The sequence below is a fragment of the Ictidomys tridecemlineatus genome, chromosome 11 (assembly GCF_052094955.1).
Source record: "Ictidomys tridecemlineatus isolate mIctTri1 chromosome 11, mIctTri1.hap1, whole genome shotgun sequence".
In the NCBI taxonomy this organism is placed as follows: domain Eukaryota; kingdom Metazoa; phylum Chordata; class Mammalia; order Rodentia; family Sciuridae; genus Ictidomys; species Ictidomys tridecemlineatus.
Window position 1 is genome coordinate 130,170,011 of NC_135487.1, and position 15,697 is coordinate 130,185,707.

Genomic DNA, 15,697 nt, shown 5'->3' on the forward strand with positions numbered 1-15,697 from the left:
GCTGGGCGGGCGGCTCAGCTCTCCTTCAGCGAGTCCACGCCTGTTCGCAGCTCTGTGACTCTATTCTTCACCCCTCTTTGGGGCTTAATTCCGGAATGCTCTGTAGAATTGGGCACAGGCTCTCGGGAGCCCTGTCCCCACGCATGTTCCATTCTGGACCTCTATTTCGTCGACCACGTTCTGTGTGTCCTCCTGTTCTAGGCTTTTGTGAACATTCCTTCATTCCACCTCCAACAACCCCACGAGGCGGGACATAACTTTGCAGACAGGGAAAAGGAGGCTTTGAGGAGTCACAAGGCCAATAAGGGAAGGCTGTGGGCCGTCTCCAGGCCCCACGATGCTCTTCTCACCTGTCCTCACCTGTCCTCTGAGGCAGAGTCCCAACAAGTAGGGAGCAGATGGCTGCAGTGAGCTCCAGCAGGTAGAGGGTAGACTCTCTGAGCGCTAAGGTCCCTCCAATTCCTAGACCTTTTCTGGGCCCCTCTTTAGGGCTGGCTCAGGAGGAGCCCACAGGTGTGGCCTCTGACTTCATGGCACATAGGTCACTTGCTTTCTCATAAACTGCTCACCTTCCCGCTTTGATCTGGCCATTACCCTGGACAGGAGTAAATCCCCATCCCTACCTCACTTTTGCCTCCTCTTCCAAGGGCCCCAGACTAAGACTATTTAAAAAGAGAAGCAAAAGGGGAAGTTCTAGGAGACAGCTCTGTGGAGGTGGTTTCAGGGGGAAAATGACTCTTGGGTGGTAGAGGCCAAGAATGGGACACTTCAGTAGGACCAGGCGGGCTTCTTCGCCTAGTTCATAAAAGAGTCTGTTCCACAGAGACGGAGGTGTGTGTGGTCAGGGACGGGAAGGAGCCCAGAAAAGGACCAACTGGTATCTCCTATTATGAATTTTCCCTCGAGCCGTCTCAGCTTCGGGGGTTTTGAGAGTCAGAACAGAAAGATGGAGAGGTAGGTGCTGGACCAAGAGCACCTGCCTCCCGGGACGCGGTAGGCGACCACACTCCTCCTTCCTCCCTCTCCTCTGAGCTCAGGAGCTGAGGTGTGGCCACCCCTCACCCAAGCGCAGCAACGGCCTTTACTGCTCTCTTCTTCTGTGATAATCAAGCTGTGTCCACTGTTAACAGCAGCATAAAAAGAAGGCAGATAACTTCTTGAGGCAGAAGGGTGAACTGGCTGTCACCAGCAGGGTCGGGGCAACTTTCAGGCGTAGAATGAAAACAGACATTTAAAAAAAGGCCTCCGTTAGGGAGACCGAGGTGATCAGAACATGGGGGGCTCAGGGAGAGGAGCCCTGACGGTTTCTTCAATGTGTTCTCATCCCCTTTCTGCATTTTTAGAGCTTTGAACTGTAGCCACGGAATCCAAGGCATCCCCTTTCCTTTGGGGTCGGACCCTGCTGGCTTGAGAGCCATGGCCTCTCTTTCAGGGTTTCCTTCGTCTTTGAATTCTCTTGCCAAAATTTCAAAGCCCTCCACAGCTTTAGCTTCCAGGGTTTGTGACTGAAGGAAGCCTTCTACAGCCAGGCTCCTTCTCCTCCAAACCGGAGAACTTCCACGGCCCTGACCCACACTCCTGTTTCTAACAAACCCCTTGCCCTCTGCCCTGTTTTCCCAAGGACTCGCCCCCCCACCAGCTCTCTCCATGCCCTGCGGCCTTCACCACCTGATAGGAAGCAGGCGCAGCCAGGTGCTCCCAAGCTGGATTGCCTCCTGAACTGAGTTTCGTTATTACCTTTTCTCTTAGTCTTCATTAGTAAACAGCTCTCGATGTACCCACGAGAGCCTGAATTTGGGGTACCCTTTCTCCCTCTTCACATAGCCAATCCAGCTGCAAAGCCCCCGCGGGTCCACCTCCAAGTCCCTCATCGTCGGGCCTCTCCGTCTCCCGTGCACATCCACCCAGAGGCTGCAGTGTCTCCTCCTGCTCTCCTGAGGTCTGAGTTCTCCAAAGGAGCCGGAGTTGATGTGAAAAGCCAATTCAGGGACATTTCTTGAGGACCTGCCCTGTCTTGTTCACCACTGTACTGCCATTACCCTGGACAGCGTCCAGACACTACGAGGTGCTTGGGGAACAATTAATTAATAACGACTGCTGACATCTGGGCTGGCTTCCCACCCATGCCTAAATAGTCCAAGGCTAAAACTGTCTTTCTCCCAAAAGTCTCAACTCTTAAATATTTTTATATTCCAGTCATACAGACGTAAAGCCTTGGGAGTCTTTTTACTTCTCACATAAATTCAGTGTTATTAAATCATGCAAGATTTTACTTTCCCATTTTTTCTCATATTTCCTTCCAATTATCCACTGCTTCTACTTATTAATTCAAACTGATAAGTTTTTTTCTTCTTTCTTCTTTTCCTCTTCCCCGACCCCTCTTCTTCCTCACACCTCCCTGGCACCAAAGCTCTTCAAGGTCTTACTTTCACTTCATTCTACACACTAAGCCCTGCTCCAGCAGGACTCTTGCATTTCTCTGGACAAGGCTGATTCTTTTTACCCCCTTTTCTTTTGGTACCAGATTGAATCCAGGGCTGCTTTAACCACTGAGCCACATCCTCAGCCCTTTTTTGAGTCAGGGCCTTGCTAGGTTGCTGAAGCTGACCTCAAACTTGTGATCCTCCTGCCTCAGCCTCCCCGGCTGCTGGGATTATAAACTTGTGCGTCACACCCGGCCCCTTCTCTCTCCAATCTCCATCACTAGTGTCAGACACATGGTTGTTGGATGCCAGCTTGATGAAATCCTGCTCATGTTAAATGACTCACCGTAAACACCCTCCTTCATGAAGACCTCCTTTTGGCCCTCTTCCCCAGGTCCCTCTGTTCTGGTCCCTCCTTCTCTAGTCCTTATAGCAATCTGAAACCTGCCACTGTGCATTATGGCCATTTGTGTTTCATTCTCTGTGAGGCTGTAAGCGAGCAGGATGTTTTTCTTTGCTTTTTTTTTTATCTGTTGTAGTTTCTTAATACAATGCCCAATACATGGTAGATATTTAATGTTTGTTGACTTTAATTCTTATTTTGTAATCCTACTTTCTACTTCTCCATGTATTCTTGTTTAAAAAAAAAAACTTTTTCCCATTTACATAGTAATATTTATCAGATTCCAAATATGCAACGCCAGTGGCTGGTGCATAAGACCCTGAATGACAAAATGTCAAACTGGAAGCCAGGTACAGTGGCACAGGCCTGTAATTCCAGTGATTTGGGAGGCTGAAGCAGGAATATCACAAGTTGAAGGCCAGCCTCAGCAACTTAGTGAGGCCCCAAACAATTCTGATCCTGACTCAAAAAAAAAAAAAAAAAAAAAAAGGCTCAGTAGTAAAGCACTAGGTTCAATTCCCAGGACCCCCCCCCCCCCCCCGCAAAACAACAACAACAAACCAAACATCAAACTGCTCCTTGCTCTTATATCAATTAAGTACCAAAAGTACATAGTCAGGGATTATAAAAACAATAAGCAAGATTAATAAAAACAACAAAAATGTCTGATCCACTACAAATGCTTTTCAGAGCTGGTTCAGTCCATAAAAGAGCAGGTGATCTTGAGCAGGTGAGTGGAGTCACATCCTCAGAGATGTGGGCAGAAGAAGGGATACAAGCACCCCGAGTGCCTAGTATTTCCTAGGCATTCATTAGGGGTAATGTGTACTTTTCAGTTCAGATCCCCGTAAGAGAAAGCTTCCCGAGTTCCTTGAAAAATGAGAAAATCTATGCGTGTTGCTGGGCTGGGCTGGGCTGGCCTGGGCAGGCCAGTGCCAAACGCTGTCCCAAGGGTTCTGGGGCCTTAACTGTTCTCAGCTGGGAAGGAATGCCACGAATGACCAGCAGACAGGAGGGCCAAGCTCAGTCACCTCTGAGAACTGAGAGAGAAAAGGAATTTTCAAAGGAGCTACTGGGCACAGAACTGCAAACCAGGACCTCCCTGGCTTCTCTCTACTACACTCTCCTTCATGCCCTGCCTTCCAAAGACTGCCCCCCCACTAGTTATCCGGTTAGATAAAAACTGGTTAAATGTTCCTTCTCACTTTCAGATTGACCACTCTAAACTCAAATCTCAAAGGTCCCTCTTCCCTTCTTCCCACACAACCCAAAGGATTTGTAGTCTAGGAAACCAAAGAATTGTTTCATCAATAAATCAATTTATTTAAAAGAATATGTTACAATTAATTACACTAAGTGACATTACCAAACAATTTTAGAGTGGTTAGCTCTAGAACAAGGAATGAAAGAAACACTGTTAGCCATTATGTGTCTGTGTATTTTCTCTTCACATTTCTTAAATCACAAATAAAAAATACAAGATACTGCAGTGAAAATACAATTAGAGTTTCTCTCAAATAAATTAAAAGTATGCATGGCCTGGGAAAAACTGAAGCCCAGCTCACCAGCTGAATAGGGGCATGAAATAAAACTGGTGTCCAAGTTTAGCAGTTGGCCAAGTACCCCCAGCCCACGTCACTCCCCTGTTTAGGTCTGTCCCTCCCCAAGCCCTAAGCTTCCCCCACACCCTAGATTATTGCTGAGGAGTGAGCTGCTGCCATCCTGCAGTGAATGAGGCCTGGCAGGATGCAGCAGGAGGGGAGGGCTACAGAAGCACCCCCCTGCCTGTGTTCTGCCACTCCCTCTCCAAGTGCTCAGCCACTCAGCCCACATCAGAGGAAGCCAGTGTGGTCCAGCCGGGCTGGAGCAGGAGCAGCAGTGTGCTGAGGTCTACTGCTGAGCTAGTCCAGCCGGACAGCGCGATACGGACAGGGAGACTTCAGGTCAACTAGCATACGGTTCCCTTTAAGAAAACTGCCTCCAGTAGCTCGGCTTATAAATTGGCAAATTCTGAGATGAGAGAGAAAAGTGCCACCTCCTGTCAGTGCCCTATTTTGCTGTTCCAAGCATAGGGTTTGGAGCTTCAAAAGGGGATAACCCAAAGCTACTGGCCCAGGTAACTAGAGAACTAACTGGGCCAGGCATGAGGATGCTGGAATATTTATCTAATTCCTCCCTGAGGGCTCTGTCCAGGCCTAGGAGCTGCCCGAGCACACACTTATCTGTACTCGTGCTGAGCTTAGGCCTAGGGCAAGGGGAGGGCAGAGAAATGGAGAATAGAATGAAAATACACGGGGTAGAGCGCTCAAAGCGTGGCCCAAGGGAACCTTTCCACAGGGACAGGTTTCTCAGGGCCTACATTTTCTGCTGCTCCATAAAAAGCTCTGAGCTTTTGCCCCAGAGGACAGAAGGCCAGTATGGAGGGAACAACAGCAAAAGGCCACGAAGACCCTGTGGTTCTGCTGGGGTGAAGCTGGGGACGGGGAGCCCCATTTCCCAGAGACAAACTGCAAAAGAAGACTGGGTAGACACCTCCCTGGGCAGAAGCCAGGACCAAGAGAAAGAGCAGGAATTAGAGAAAGGAAGTGCAGGGGAGGAGGGGAAAGTAGAGTCACACCTGACACTGCTTCATGCAAAGAAGGGCTCGGCTCAATCCTGTGGACCTCCACAGCCACAGCGACCTCTGCCTCCATTACTGGAGGCCTGGAGTACGTGAAGGACAAGATGCCACCCTTTAGGGTCTCCTTCCTTCCCACCTGCTTGCTGCAGCTGGGTGCTTTGTCTTGCGAGACCCCTAAGTACAGGCTGTCCCCCAACAGATTCTGCCAGCAGGCTAACTACCTATGAGGCCCTTCACCCAGACTCCAAAGAACCAAGTGAATGCTGGTCAGAAAGGGAGCACGCACCATCTGCCCACTCTCAGGGGCCTCTAAATCTCTGGGCGGCCTGTGTGTGGGAGGTCAGCATTCAGCCTGCGCACAGACTCACGGGTGTGTTCATCCCTCTCCCTCTAGCGGAAGGAGGGGTGCACTGCTGCTATTTTTACAGTTTAAACAAAGCTGGTGCCAAAAGCCTCTGCATCTGTAGCATCTTGAAGTGGAAATAAACATATCTTCTTTTTAGGGTCCTTTGGCTCATTATTAAATTCATTTAAGCCAAAAGGAGTCAATCCTGTACTAAAGCCTTCAAACCATGAGTACCCTCGGCAACTTTAAAGATTAACATTCTTATGTTTTATATGCTGATTCCACTTGGGTTTGGAGAAAGGTCCCCAGGGCAAGTGGCTGCCAGGATAACAGGGTGACAATTATAAAAAAGAGAAATTTCAAATCACCCCACACTGCTCAGTGGAGCCGACTACAACCAATTCTGATTGATTTCCTGGCACACAAAGCAGACCATGCCATCCTGTGGAGGTTTTTATTTCAAAGGTGAAGAGGGGAAAAAAGATTCAAAGATGTGTTTCAGTTGCATCTGAGCCCGACTTCGTGCTTCTTACTCAATCGTATAGAGCTCAGGATACAGTACAGAGCCGGGAATGTGACTCTACTTATTAGACCTGGCTTTAGCTGCAAAATCAGATGAGGAACTTGGAGGGACAAAAAGGTTTTCTTTCCAAGGAGGAAGTAAAAGATGGAGATCCAACCCAAATCTACCATAATCCCACGCCTTCCTGGGTTCTTAGCTGGTTTAGGCAGGCCACGGTTTGATTAGACCACAGTCCCCTTCCGACTTTCCCTTAAGGCCCTGAAGACACTGTCAGATCCCTCCCCAACGCTCTGCGGAAGGAAGTCACAGGGAGTTAACAGTTCTGGGGGTTCTCGGCAGGAATGGAGCAGGTAAGACCTGTCACACAGTACCCCTTCCTCCCTTTCCCTCTGTAAGTCCCACCTTCATGCCTAAGGTGTCTGTGTGACCTCTGGTCATGGATACTCTCCCTGCGGAATAGGCAGGGAGCTGGAAAATGACTACCAGGAGGTGCTTCGGGTTCCTGTGGCATCGGTGTCCTGAGCCCATGCTCAACTTGGCTCTGGGCCAGTTAAGGGAAAGCACATGAGGTGCCCTAGAGAAGCAGGAAGGAGATGCACAGTGGGCTAGAAAGCCATGAATGGGAGTGTGGGCCAGGAACACTGCCCTGGAATCACATCACACCAAATCTACAGACTCTCCTGCATATCTGCAGCCTTGCTGTCCCAGAAACACACCTCCTTCTCCTCCCCAGCACCTTCTTGGAAGACAGACACTCTATGCTCCTTGCTCCTCAGACTCTATGGCAACCCATGAGCCAGAAACTGCACTCGATACAAAAAAGGGGGGAAAAAACCCAAGCAGGTTGTAAACTTTTCGAGTCCTTCATGAGGAGAGGTATTTTCCCTGTAATTTTTTTTTTCTTTTAAAAGTTTGTTTCAAAATAAAGAGAGCAAGAGAGAGGTCATGAATTCTAGTGAAAGGTGTGTAAAAACACAAGCTAAAAAAGGTACTGCCATCAATATGAAATTTAAAAAGAAATATATATATGTATATACGTGCAGTTAATTTGTGTATATATAATTTTTTACATACATACATATATATGTCTGAACAGTGCAAATGGATGAAGTTCATAGTTCCAGTTTTAAAAATATAGTACAAGGAGAGTCTGTCGATGTGAGGCCCAGGAGAAAGGACAGACACCTTTGGCGAGTTGGCTGGGCTTACTTCTTTTCCTGTCTTAACTCAGTGGACTTCTGGTACTGACTATCTATTGTTCTCTACCAGCTCAATTCCAGATACATAAAATTCAGAGGGAGTTATTAAGAATATTTAGATCAGGGCTTTTGAATATAATGACTTTTTTCCTTTTCTCTTCTTTTGTGTTAATGGTTACTCTGTCTGACATGGGAGACAAGAAGGATAAGAGGAAGAGGACGAAGGGAAGGGGAAAAGGGAAGGCTAGGTGGCCACATCCCTCTGCTGTGACCTTGCCATCTGGAAAATGTTCTGCAAGGAAAAAAAGAAAAGAGTTACTGGGAAGCTACATCTCCTCCAATCTCGAGACAATCCCCAACAGAAACTAAAACGGTGTACGGCTGGATGATTTAATCTTTTTGGCCTCTTCCCCTAATACATCTCGGATCTAGAATCACAGACTTTTAGAACTAAAAGGTCCTATTTTATAGAAGAGGAAACTCAGATCTAAGGAGGTTACTCAAAATTATAGAAAAAGAAAGCTAGGAGAAAACCTAGATATGAGTCCCAGAATCTAATGTTCTTTTTGCTATATGAATATAAACTTTCATATTCTGATTTAACCTCCTGATCCTGATTTTGAGTACAGCAGCTAATTTTTAAAAAATATTTATTTTTTTAGTTGTAGTTGGACACAATACCTTTATTCCATTCATTTAGTTTTATGTGGTGCTGAGGATTAAACCCAGTGCCCCTCACGTGCTAGGCGAGCTCTACCGCTGAGCCATAATCTCAGCCTTGCAGCAGCTGATTTTTAAGTTTGTTTTCATATTTCAGGGTTTTTTTTTGGTTTTTTTGGTGATGGTGCTGAGGCTCAAAACCCAGAGCTTTGCATATGTAAGGCAAGTGCTCTACCATTGAGCTGCATCTCCAACTCCTACCTAATTATTCAGAATATTCTAAATTCTGCTCTAGCACTGACACCTACAGATGACAGTAGCAAAAACTTCCCCCTGCATACACATTCTTTGTTAATTTAGAGACTATCATGACTCATCGAGTCAGACAGCTAAATCTGAGAACAGCTGCCCTTCTGGGTCAGGGAGAACATGGAGGGTGATTTGATTCAAAATTAAAACGAAACAGGAAGAAGAGAGTCCATGAAGTCATGAGAGATGGAAGAGCCTGTAGCCACCGTCCACCCTCTAGACAAGGGAAGAAGCAGGGCCTTTTTCACAGCCCATTCACCATCCAGAAGCCAGCCTTGCTGGAAGAATGTCCTGGCACACATGAGATAACCAGGCTCTAACTAATATTCCTAGAAAGACAGAAATGGAGGTGAGGGTCCCAGGTATTTGGCCATGGGCCTACAAATTTTAAATACACACAAAAAAATGAAGAAATCAAGGATTTTTCATACCTCTTTTCTCCACTTGAGCTCGCAGAACACTCTCTCAAAGCATTCATGCATGTAATTGAACTGGGGGAAAAAAAAACAGTAACACTCACTACTTCTCTGAGCCAGGTCACCCATTCTTCCAAACCCACTCAGTACAGAGAAAACCCTGGCTGACTCCAGGCCTGGCCACCTTCCGTTCTCTAGCTCCCCCTAGTGGTAACTCTGTGAGCCAAGTGGGATGGGAAACTTGATCCTGGTGGGCCTAAAGGAAAAAATAGGCTGAACCAGGGGCTCTAGGATTCAGAAAGGTTTCCATCTCAAGAAAACTCTGTGTCTGTCTGTCTCAATCTCTCCATTTATGTACGCAGCCTGAAGGAAACCTAAAGCCCAATCTCCTTTCCCTAAGTATGCTCCCCATCTCCCACTCACATATGGTGTGAAGATTTTAACCCATCGGGGCTTCTTCTCTGCTCGCGCATATTCAAAACAGAATGCCATGCCTTCTTCATCTGTGTCCCATCGCTGCATCTCCTCCCATTCAAACGCTATGACCTGGTTCTGGACAACCAAGAACGAGAGAGTAAGGCCTACAGTTTGAGTTTGAGAGTGCGGGGAGTGAGGGAAGGGAATTCTCGGCCGGGAAGCAGAAGAGAAATGAGTGGAGATGGCTGCAACATTTCAGGGTTCAAACACTGACAAAAGAATAAAGGTGGGGGACAGCCAGTGAAGTGAAGGGTCAGTGTGGATCCCATCAAATCACCCCAATCAAAACACAGTTTGGATCTCATTTTCCTCACAAAGAAGCACTAGCACAGCAAGCGAGCGAGCCCGTCTGCAGTGCTGCAGCCCGGTCCATGGGAGACTCACTTCCGGCTGTCCTTCTTCAGTGCAGGCATGCAGCTTAAAGTGCGTGATGCTGATGGCTGTGATAACATGCCCCTTCCTCCTGGAGTCACAGGCACAGTGGGGGAAAATGATCTCATTGTAGCCCTCACAAGTCCTTAGCATGTTGAGGTACTAGGCAGAAAGGAAGGGAAACAGTGTTACCATGACAAGGAAGCACAGGGGAGAGTTGCTGAGAAAAGCAAGGGGAACCCAAAGACCTGCCCTGGGTCTCAATCCCTTCCTCGACTGGAAAGAATTCCAGGGCAGCCTTTACCCACTCCCAGCTTCTGCCTCCACACTACCAATCCTCTTTTCTCTATCTAAAGACATGTAAGTAGGAGACAGAAGAGACACTGTCACCAAGACCTCAGAGCTAGAAAGCACCACCGCACCACTCAGTGTGACCCTCTCTTTCCCTGAGGAGTGGGATCTAATCTGACCCCATGACTTCCTAACAGTGCAACTCTAGGCAGGTTACTTGAACTCAGGCAAATTCATCCCCGGAGGCTCAGTTTTCTCTTCTAGAAGGTGGGAAACAGTAATAGCACTTATAATGTTACTGCATTCAATATAAAGTATTTAGTATAGTACTTGGTACATAATTATGTATTTAATAAATGATAACTTAAAAAATTTTAAAGCTCTATTATCATTAGTCAACCATTTTCTCTCTCAAGAACACCCTAGAAAATTAAATACTTGGGGGGCTGGGGATGTGGCTCAGTGGTGGAGCGCTTGTCTACCATGTGTGAGGCACTGGGTTCCATCCTCAGCACCACATAAAAATAAACAAAATAAAAAATATTTTAAAAATTAAATACTTGGAAATTATATTTATGGATTCTAGGGACTTAATCCAGGGCCTCATGCATGCTGGGCAAGCATTCTTATCACCGAGCCACATCCCTTGTCCTGGAAATTACTTTTAAAAACTCCAGGAAAAGGGGTGGACATGCAGCTCTGTGGCAGAGCACTTGCCTACCAGGTATGAGGCTCTGGGTTCAATGCCAGCAGAGAAGACAAAGGAGAAAACTCCAGGGGAAAATAAGCCTGTGACTGAAATAGATGAAACAAGAGTGGAGAGCTAAAGGCTACTGAAGCTGGAGATGGGTGCATAAGGGCTGACTGGGTTATTTATTAAACCTAAGTTCAAAATCAGGAAAGGTGAGCTCCTGCCAGGTATGGGGTGCATACCTGTAATCCTGGCTACCAGGGAGGTGAAAGTAGTAACAGCTTACTGTACTAGTGTATTTGAAAACTTTTTAAAATAAAATGTTAATGGAAAAAGAAGTTCCCTGCAACCAGACCTTCAGCATACAGTCCAAGCCATGACCCCCTCAGAGTTATCAGAAACCCTGACATGCTTAGTAAGCAGCATTTCTGCTCAATGATAGTAAGACTTCTGCAAATGCCAGTGGATATCATGGAGCCTTAAGATTGGCCCTGCTCAACATGAAATTCATTTGGAAAAATGAGAGACCCAGAATAGCCAAAGAAATCCTTAGTGAGAAAAAGTGAAGCAGGAGGTATCACAATACAAAATTTTAAATTTTACTATAGAGCTATAGTAACAAAAACAGTATGGTATTGGCACAAAAATAGCCATGAAGATCAATGGGATCTTCACAGTACACACAGAGTTATCTCATACTAGACAAAGGCACCAAAAACATACAATGAAGAAAAAATATCCTCTCCAACAAATGGTGCTAGGAAAAATAGAAATCCATATGTGGTAGAATGAAACTAAACCCCTCTCTCTCACACTGCATAAAACTCAACTCAAAGTGGATCAGGATCTAGACATGAGACCAGAGACCCTGCACCTAATAGAAGAAAAAGTAGGCCCAAATCTACATCATGTCAGTTTAGGAACCAACTTTGTTATCAAGACTCATAAAGTGCTAGAAGTAAAATAAAGAATCAACCGGGCTGGGGATGTGGCTCAAGCGGTAGCGCGCTCGCCTGGCATGCGTGCGGCCCGGGTTCGATCCTCAGCACCACATAAAAACAAAGATGTTGTGTCCGCTGAAAACAAAATAAATATTAAAAAAATCTCTTTCTCTCTCTCTCTCTCATCTCTCTCTTTAAAAAAAAAAAAATCAATAAACAGGGACTGGGATTGTGGCTCAGTGTAGAGAGCTTGCCCAGAATGTGTGAGGAACTGGGTTTGATCCACAGCAACACAAAAAACAAATTAATAAAATAAAGGTCCCTTGACAACTAAAAAAAAACTTTAAAAAAAGAATCAACAAATGGGATGGTATCAAACTAAAAAGCTATTTCACATTAAAGGAAACAATCAAGAGTGAGAAAAGCCTACAGAAGAGGAGAAAATCTTTGACATCTGTACCTCAGATACAGCATTAATCTTCAGGACATATAAAGAACTCAAAATATACTAAAATGTATTTAGTATAGTAAGGGACATTTTATAAATGTTCAATATTCAGCAAGACAGATAAATACATAAATAGGACAGTTATTAACACTTAACACCAAAAAAAAAAACCTCAAATAAGGTGCTGGGGTTGTGGCTCAGCAGTAGAGTGCTCGATGAGCACATTCGAGGCCCTGGGTTCGATCCTCAGCACCACATACAAATAAATAAATAAGATAAATGTATTGTGTCCAATGACAACTGAAAAATAAATATTTAAAAGAAAAACCCAAATAACCCAATCAATAAATGGGCAAAGAAACTGAATAGGCACTTTAGAGAAAAAATACAGTTAACAAATATATGAAAAAATGTTCAACATCTCTAGCAATTAGAGAAATACAAAGCAAAACTACACTGAGATTTCATCTCACTACAGTCAGAACAACAATTATCAAGAATCCAAGTAACAATAAGTGTTGGTGAGGATGTGGGGGGAAAGGTACATTCGTATATTGCTAGTGGGACTGCAAATTGGTACAACCACTCTGGAAAGCAGTATGGAGATTCCTCAGAAAACTTTAAACGGAACCACCATTTGACCCAGTTATCCCACTCCTCGGCATATACCCAAAATGACTTAAAATCAGCATGATATAGTGACTCTGCCACATCAATATTTATGGCAGCTCAATTCACAATAGCTAAACTATGGAACCAGGCTAGGTGCCCTTGTACAGATAAATGGATAAAGAAATGTGGTGTATATATAACACAATGGTTACTCAGCCATAAAGAAAAATGAAATTATGGCATTTGCTGATAAATGGATGGAATTAGAGACTATCATGCTAAGTGAAATAAGCTGATTCCAAAAAAACCCCAAAGGTTCTTGAAAGCAAAAGACCTTTGGGGGGCTTCTTACTAGAAGTCATATAAGTTCTAAAATAAAAAACTAAGGCATCTGTGTCCTTGTAAGAAGTCATAGGTAAGGTCTCACTGGGAAACAGACTTAAGGTTTCCAGAGATTCTCTGATTGGGTAATGTCTCAATTTCAGGTGGGTAATCCCAACATTCCTGGGTTTGCACCAAGCTTAAAAAGAAGAAACACTTAAAATTAAACATAAATCCAAAATTAGGAAAGGTGAATTTTTGCCAGGTATGGTGGTACATGCCTGTAATCCTGGCTACTGGGACGGCTAAGGCAGGAAGATCATTAGTTCAAGGTTAGCCTGGGCAACTCAGATCAATCCTATTTAAATAAAAAAATAAAAAGTGCTGGGGTGGTAGAATACCCCTGGGTTTAATCCCCAGTATATCTGTCTGTCTGTTTATCTCTCACATACACACATGCACACACACAGATTTTTGCTTGCATATTTTTTATTTTTTAGTTATGGTTGGACACAATACCTTTATTTATTTATTTTATGTTTTGCTGAGTATCGAACCCAGGGCCTCACACGTATTAGGTAAGCACTCTACTGCTGAGCCACATCCCCAGCCCTCAGACATATTTATAACACATTTAAAACACAAAATTATCCTGCCAATTCTTCTTTCATATTAAGTTTTGAGTAGCTAAATATGACCCTGAATTACCTTCCTTGATTCATATACCACTTACATAGCGTCCCATTTACGCCAGAGAAGAGGAAAGGGACATTTACTATATAGTAAGGGACATTTTATAAATGTTCAATATTCAGCAAGACAGGTAAATACATAAATAGGACAGTTATTAATACAGAGATTCAGTATTTAACAGAACACTTTGGGAGAATGAGTCAAGGTCCACTCTGAAGAACTCTCTGTGCTCCTCAACCTACCAAGGGTCAAAACTGGTCTAAAATTGAAACAAAGGCTTGAGAGGACTCTTGAGTACCAACTCTTCCTAAGCCCTATAGAGTGATACTGGAGTATCTAAGGTTTCAGAATTACCAGTGTGCTTTATGAAAAAAAGATCCCTAGGTCCTACCCCCAGAAGCTCTGGCTTAGTAGACATGAGGTAGGGTTAAAATCTGCATTTTAAGGGGCTTCCAAAGCGATTTCCGTGGAAGTGGGCTGGGGACCACACTTTGAGAAACATTGACTTTCATATAGACTGCCTTGTGTGAAATCATTACAAATTGTGCTGAGAAACATTAATAATATAAAAACTCTGTTTAACAATGGTAAACAGGCCACCTCAACATAAGCAAAGCATAACTTATACATGTCTATCATTTGTATGAGCCGAAAAAGAAAGAAGAGAGCATAAGCAAGAGTAAGGAAGGAGGCAGGGAAGGAAAACAGACTTGTACATTATATTCTCAACCAGCCAAATTTGAGATTCATTCTATCTTGGTAATAAGACGATTTAAAAAAATGTTTTTGATGACACTGGATATTATAAACCATGGCAAGGATATGAGCTGTCCTTTATATTGAAGGACATGAGGAAGGTATACAAATCTTATTAACTGACTAAGAATCCTGAAGTATTTTGTCAAGATTCTATTTGATAGCTGACAAACTGAATATTGGCATTTTGTGGGAAAGGAACTAAAACTGAGAATCTTATTGAGTTGCTGCAGATCTCATGGTAATTTAGCAACTAAATGTAGTGATTTGGCCTAAGTGCAGTCCTATCAAACCACGCTAAGTTATTGTAGTTAGTGTACCAGGACCTGAAGGGCATGTCTGAGATGATATTAGCTAGGCTGTCTTTGAACACAGATACTTGAATACATAAAAATTCAAACTTTGGTGAGATTCCCTTCCCAATATACTTACATGTTGGCTAAGTTTCCAACACAACAGAATTCCATAAATGTTTAAGCATATTTTATAGTCCTTGCCTAAAATGACTCATGGGAAAACATCTGTGTATCAACTAAACTCTAGTTCTTAACTGGGTGACTACGAAATTACAAAACTGAGTCTAAAAATGACTTGATAATAGATTTCTGTGCTTTAATTAAATTCAGATTTCCTATATTTTGCTAAAGAACAATCCAAACCTATTTACTTCTCTAGTACCTTGTACTGTGACTGGTACATACTTGGTGCTCAAGAAGTATTTTTTTGTTGAACATATAAATAGAAGGATAGTATTTGGAGTCCTGTTTATACAAAGAAACAATATGTATTGTGAAACTACTTTGATTTCTATTATCTTTTAGGAACAGGAAGACTTCGTTGGCTTTGGCAGAATCAAAGAACTACTGCCGAGGTTTAGGCCTTTTAGTATTTAGCCCTCATCACCAAAAACATGTAAATGTATTGGTTAGAATGATCTATTAATATATAGAAGAAAATGTCATTATCTTAAAAAAAAAAACAAAAAACATGAAGTTGCATTTTAAAATCCTGTCTCAAACACTGAAAAATTTCCTTCCCCAAAATTCTGCCAAGATTTAATTATATTTAAAAGATTTTTGCATTTTCTATTTCAGCCTCTTGATATGTACAAGAGGTACATATCTTATATTGGTAAGACAGCTCCCCAATCTTTGGTAATTTTCTGGGCCAAAAAGAGATTTATTACTTTCCATCAG

At 43.8% G+C, this 15,697-nt stretch overlaps 1 protein-coding gene across 3 annotated transcripts in view; it reads right to left on the reverse strand.

Moving 5' to 3' along the window:
* Positions 1 to 4,125: 4,125 nt before the first annotated feature.
* Snx27 (sorting nexin 27) overlaps positions 4,126 to 15,697 on the reverse strand; it is a 77,855-nt gene continuing 66,283 nt past the window's right edge. For 2 of the 3 annotated variants that reach the window (XM_005331223.5, XM_078027562.1), the window contains 4 exons: positions 9,761 to 9,910; positions 9,323 to 9,451; positions 8,915 to 8,974; positions 4,126 to 7,806 (listed from right to left, as the gene is read on the reverse strand). In XM_005331223.5, the coding sequence (XP_005331280.1) occupies positions 7,759 to 7,806; positions 8,915 to 8,974; positions 9,323 to 9,451; positions 9,761 to 9,910 (387 nt within the window). In that variant the 3' untranslated portion in view covers positions 4,126 to 7,758. Of the gene's footprint in view, positions 8,813 to 8,914; positions 8,975 to 9,322; positions 9,452 to 9,760; positions 9,911 to 15,697 lie in introns of all 3 variants that reach the window. The other variant, XM_005331224.5, reaches the window with a different exon arrangement.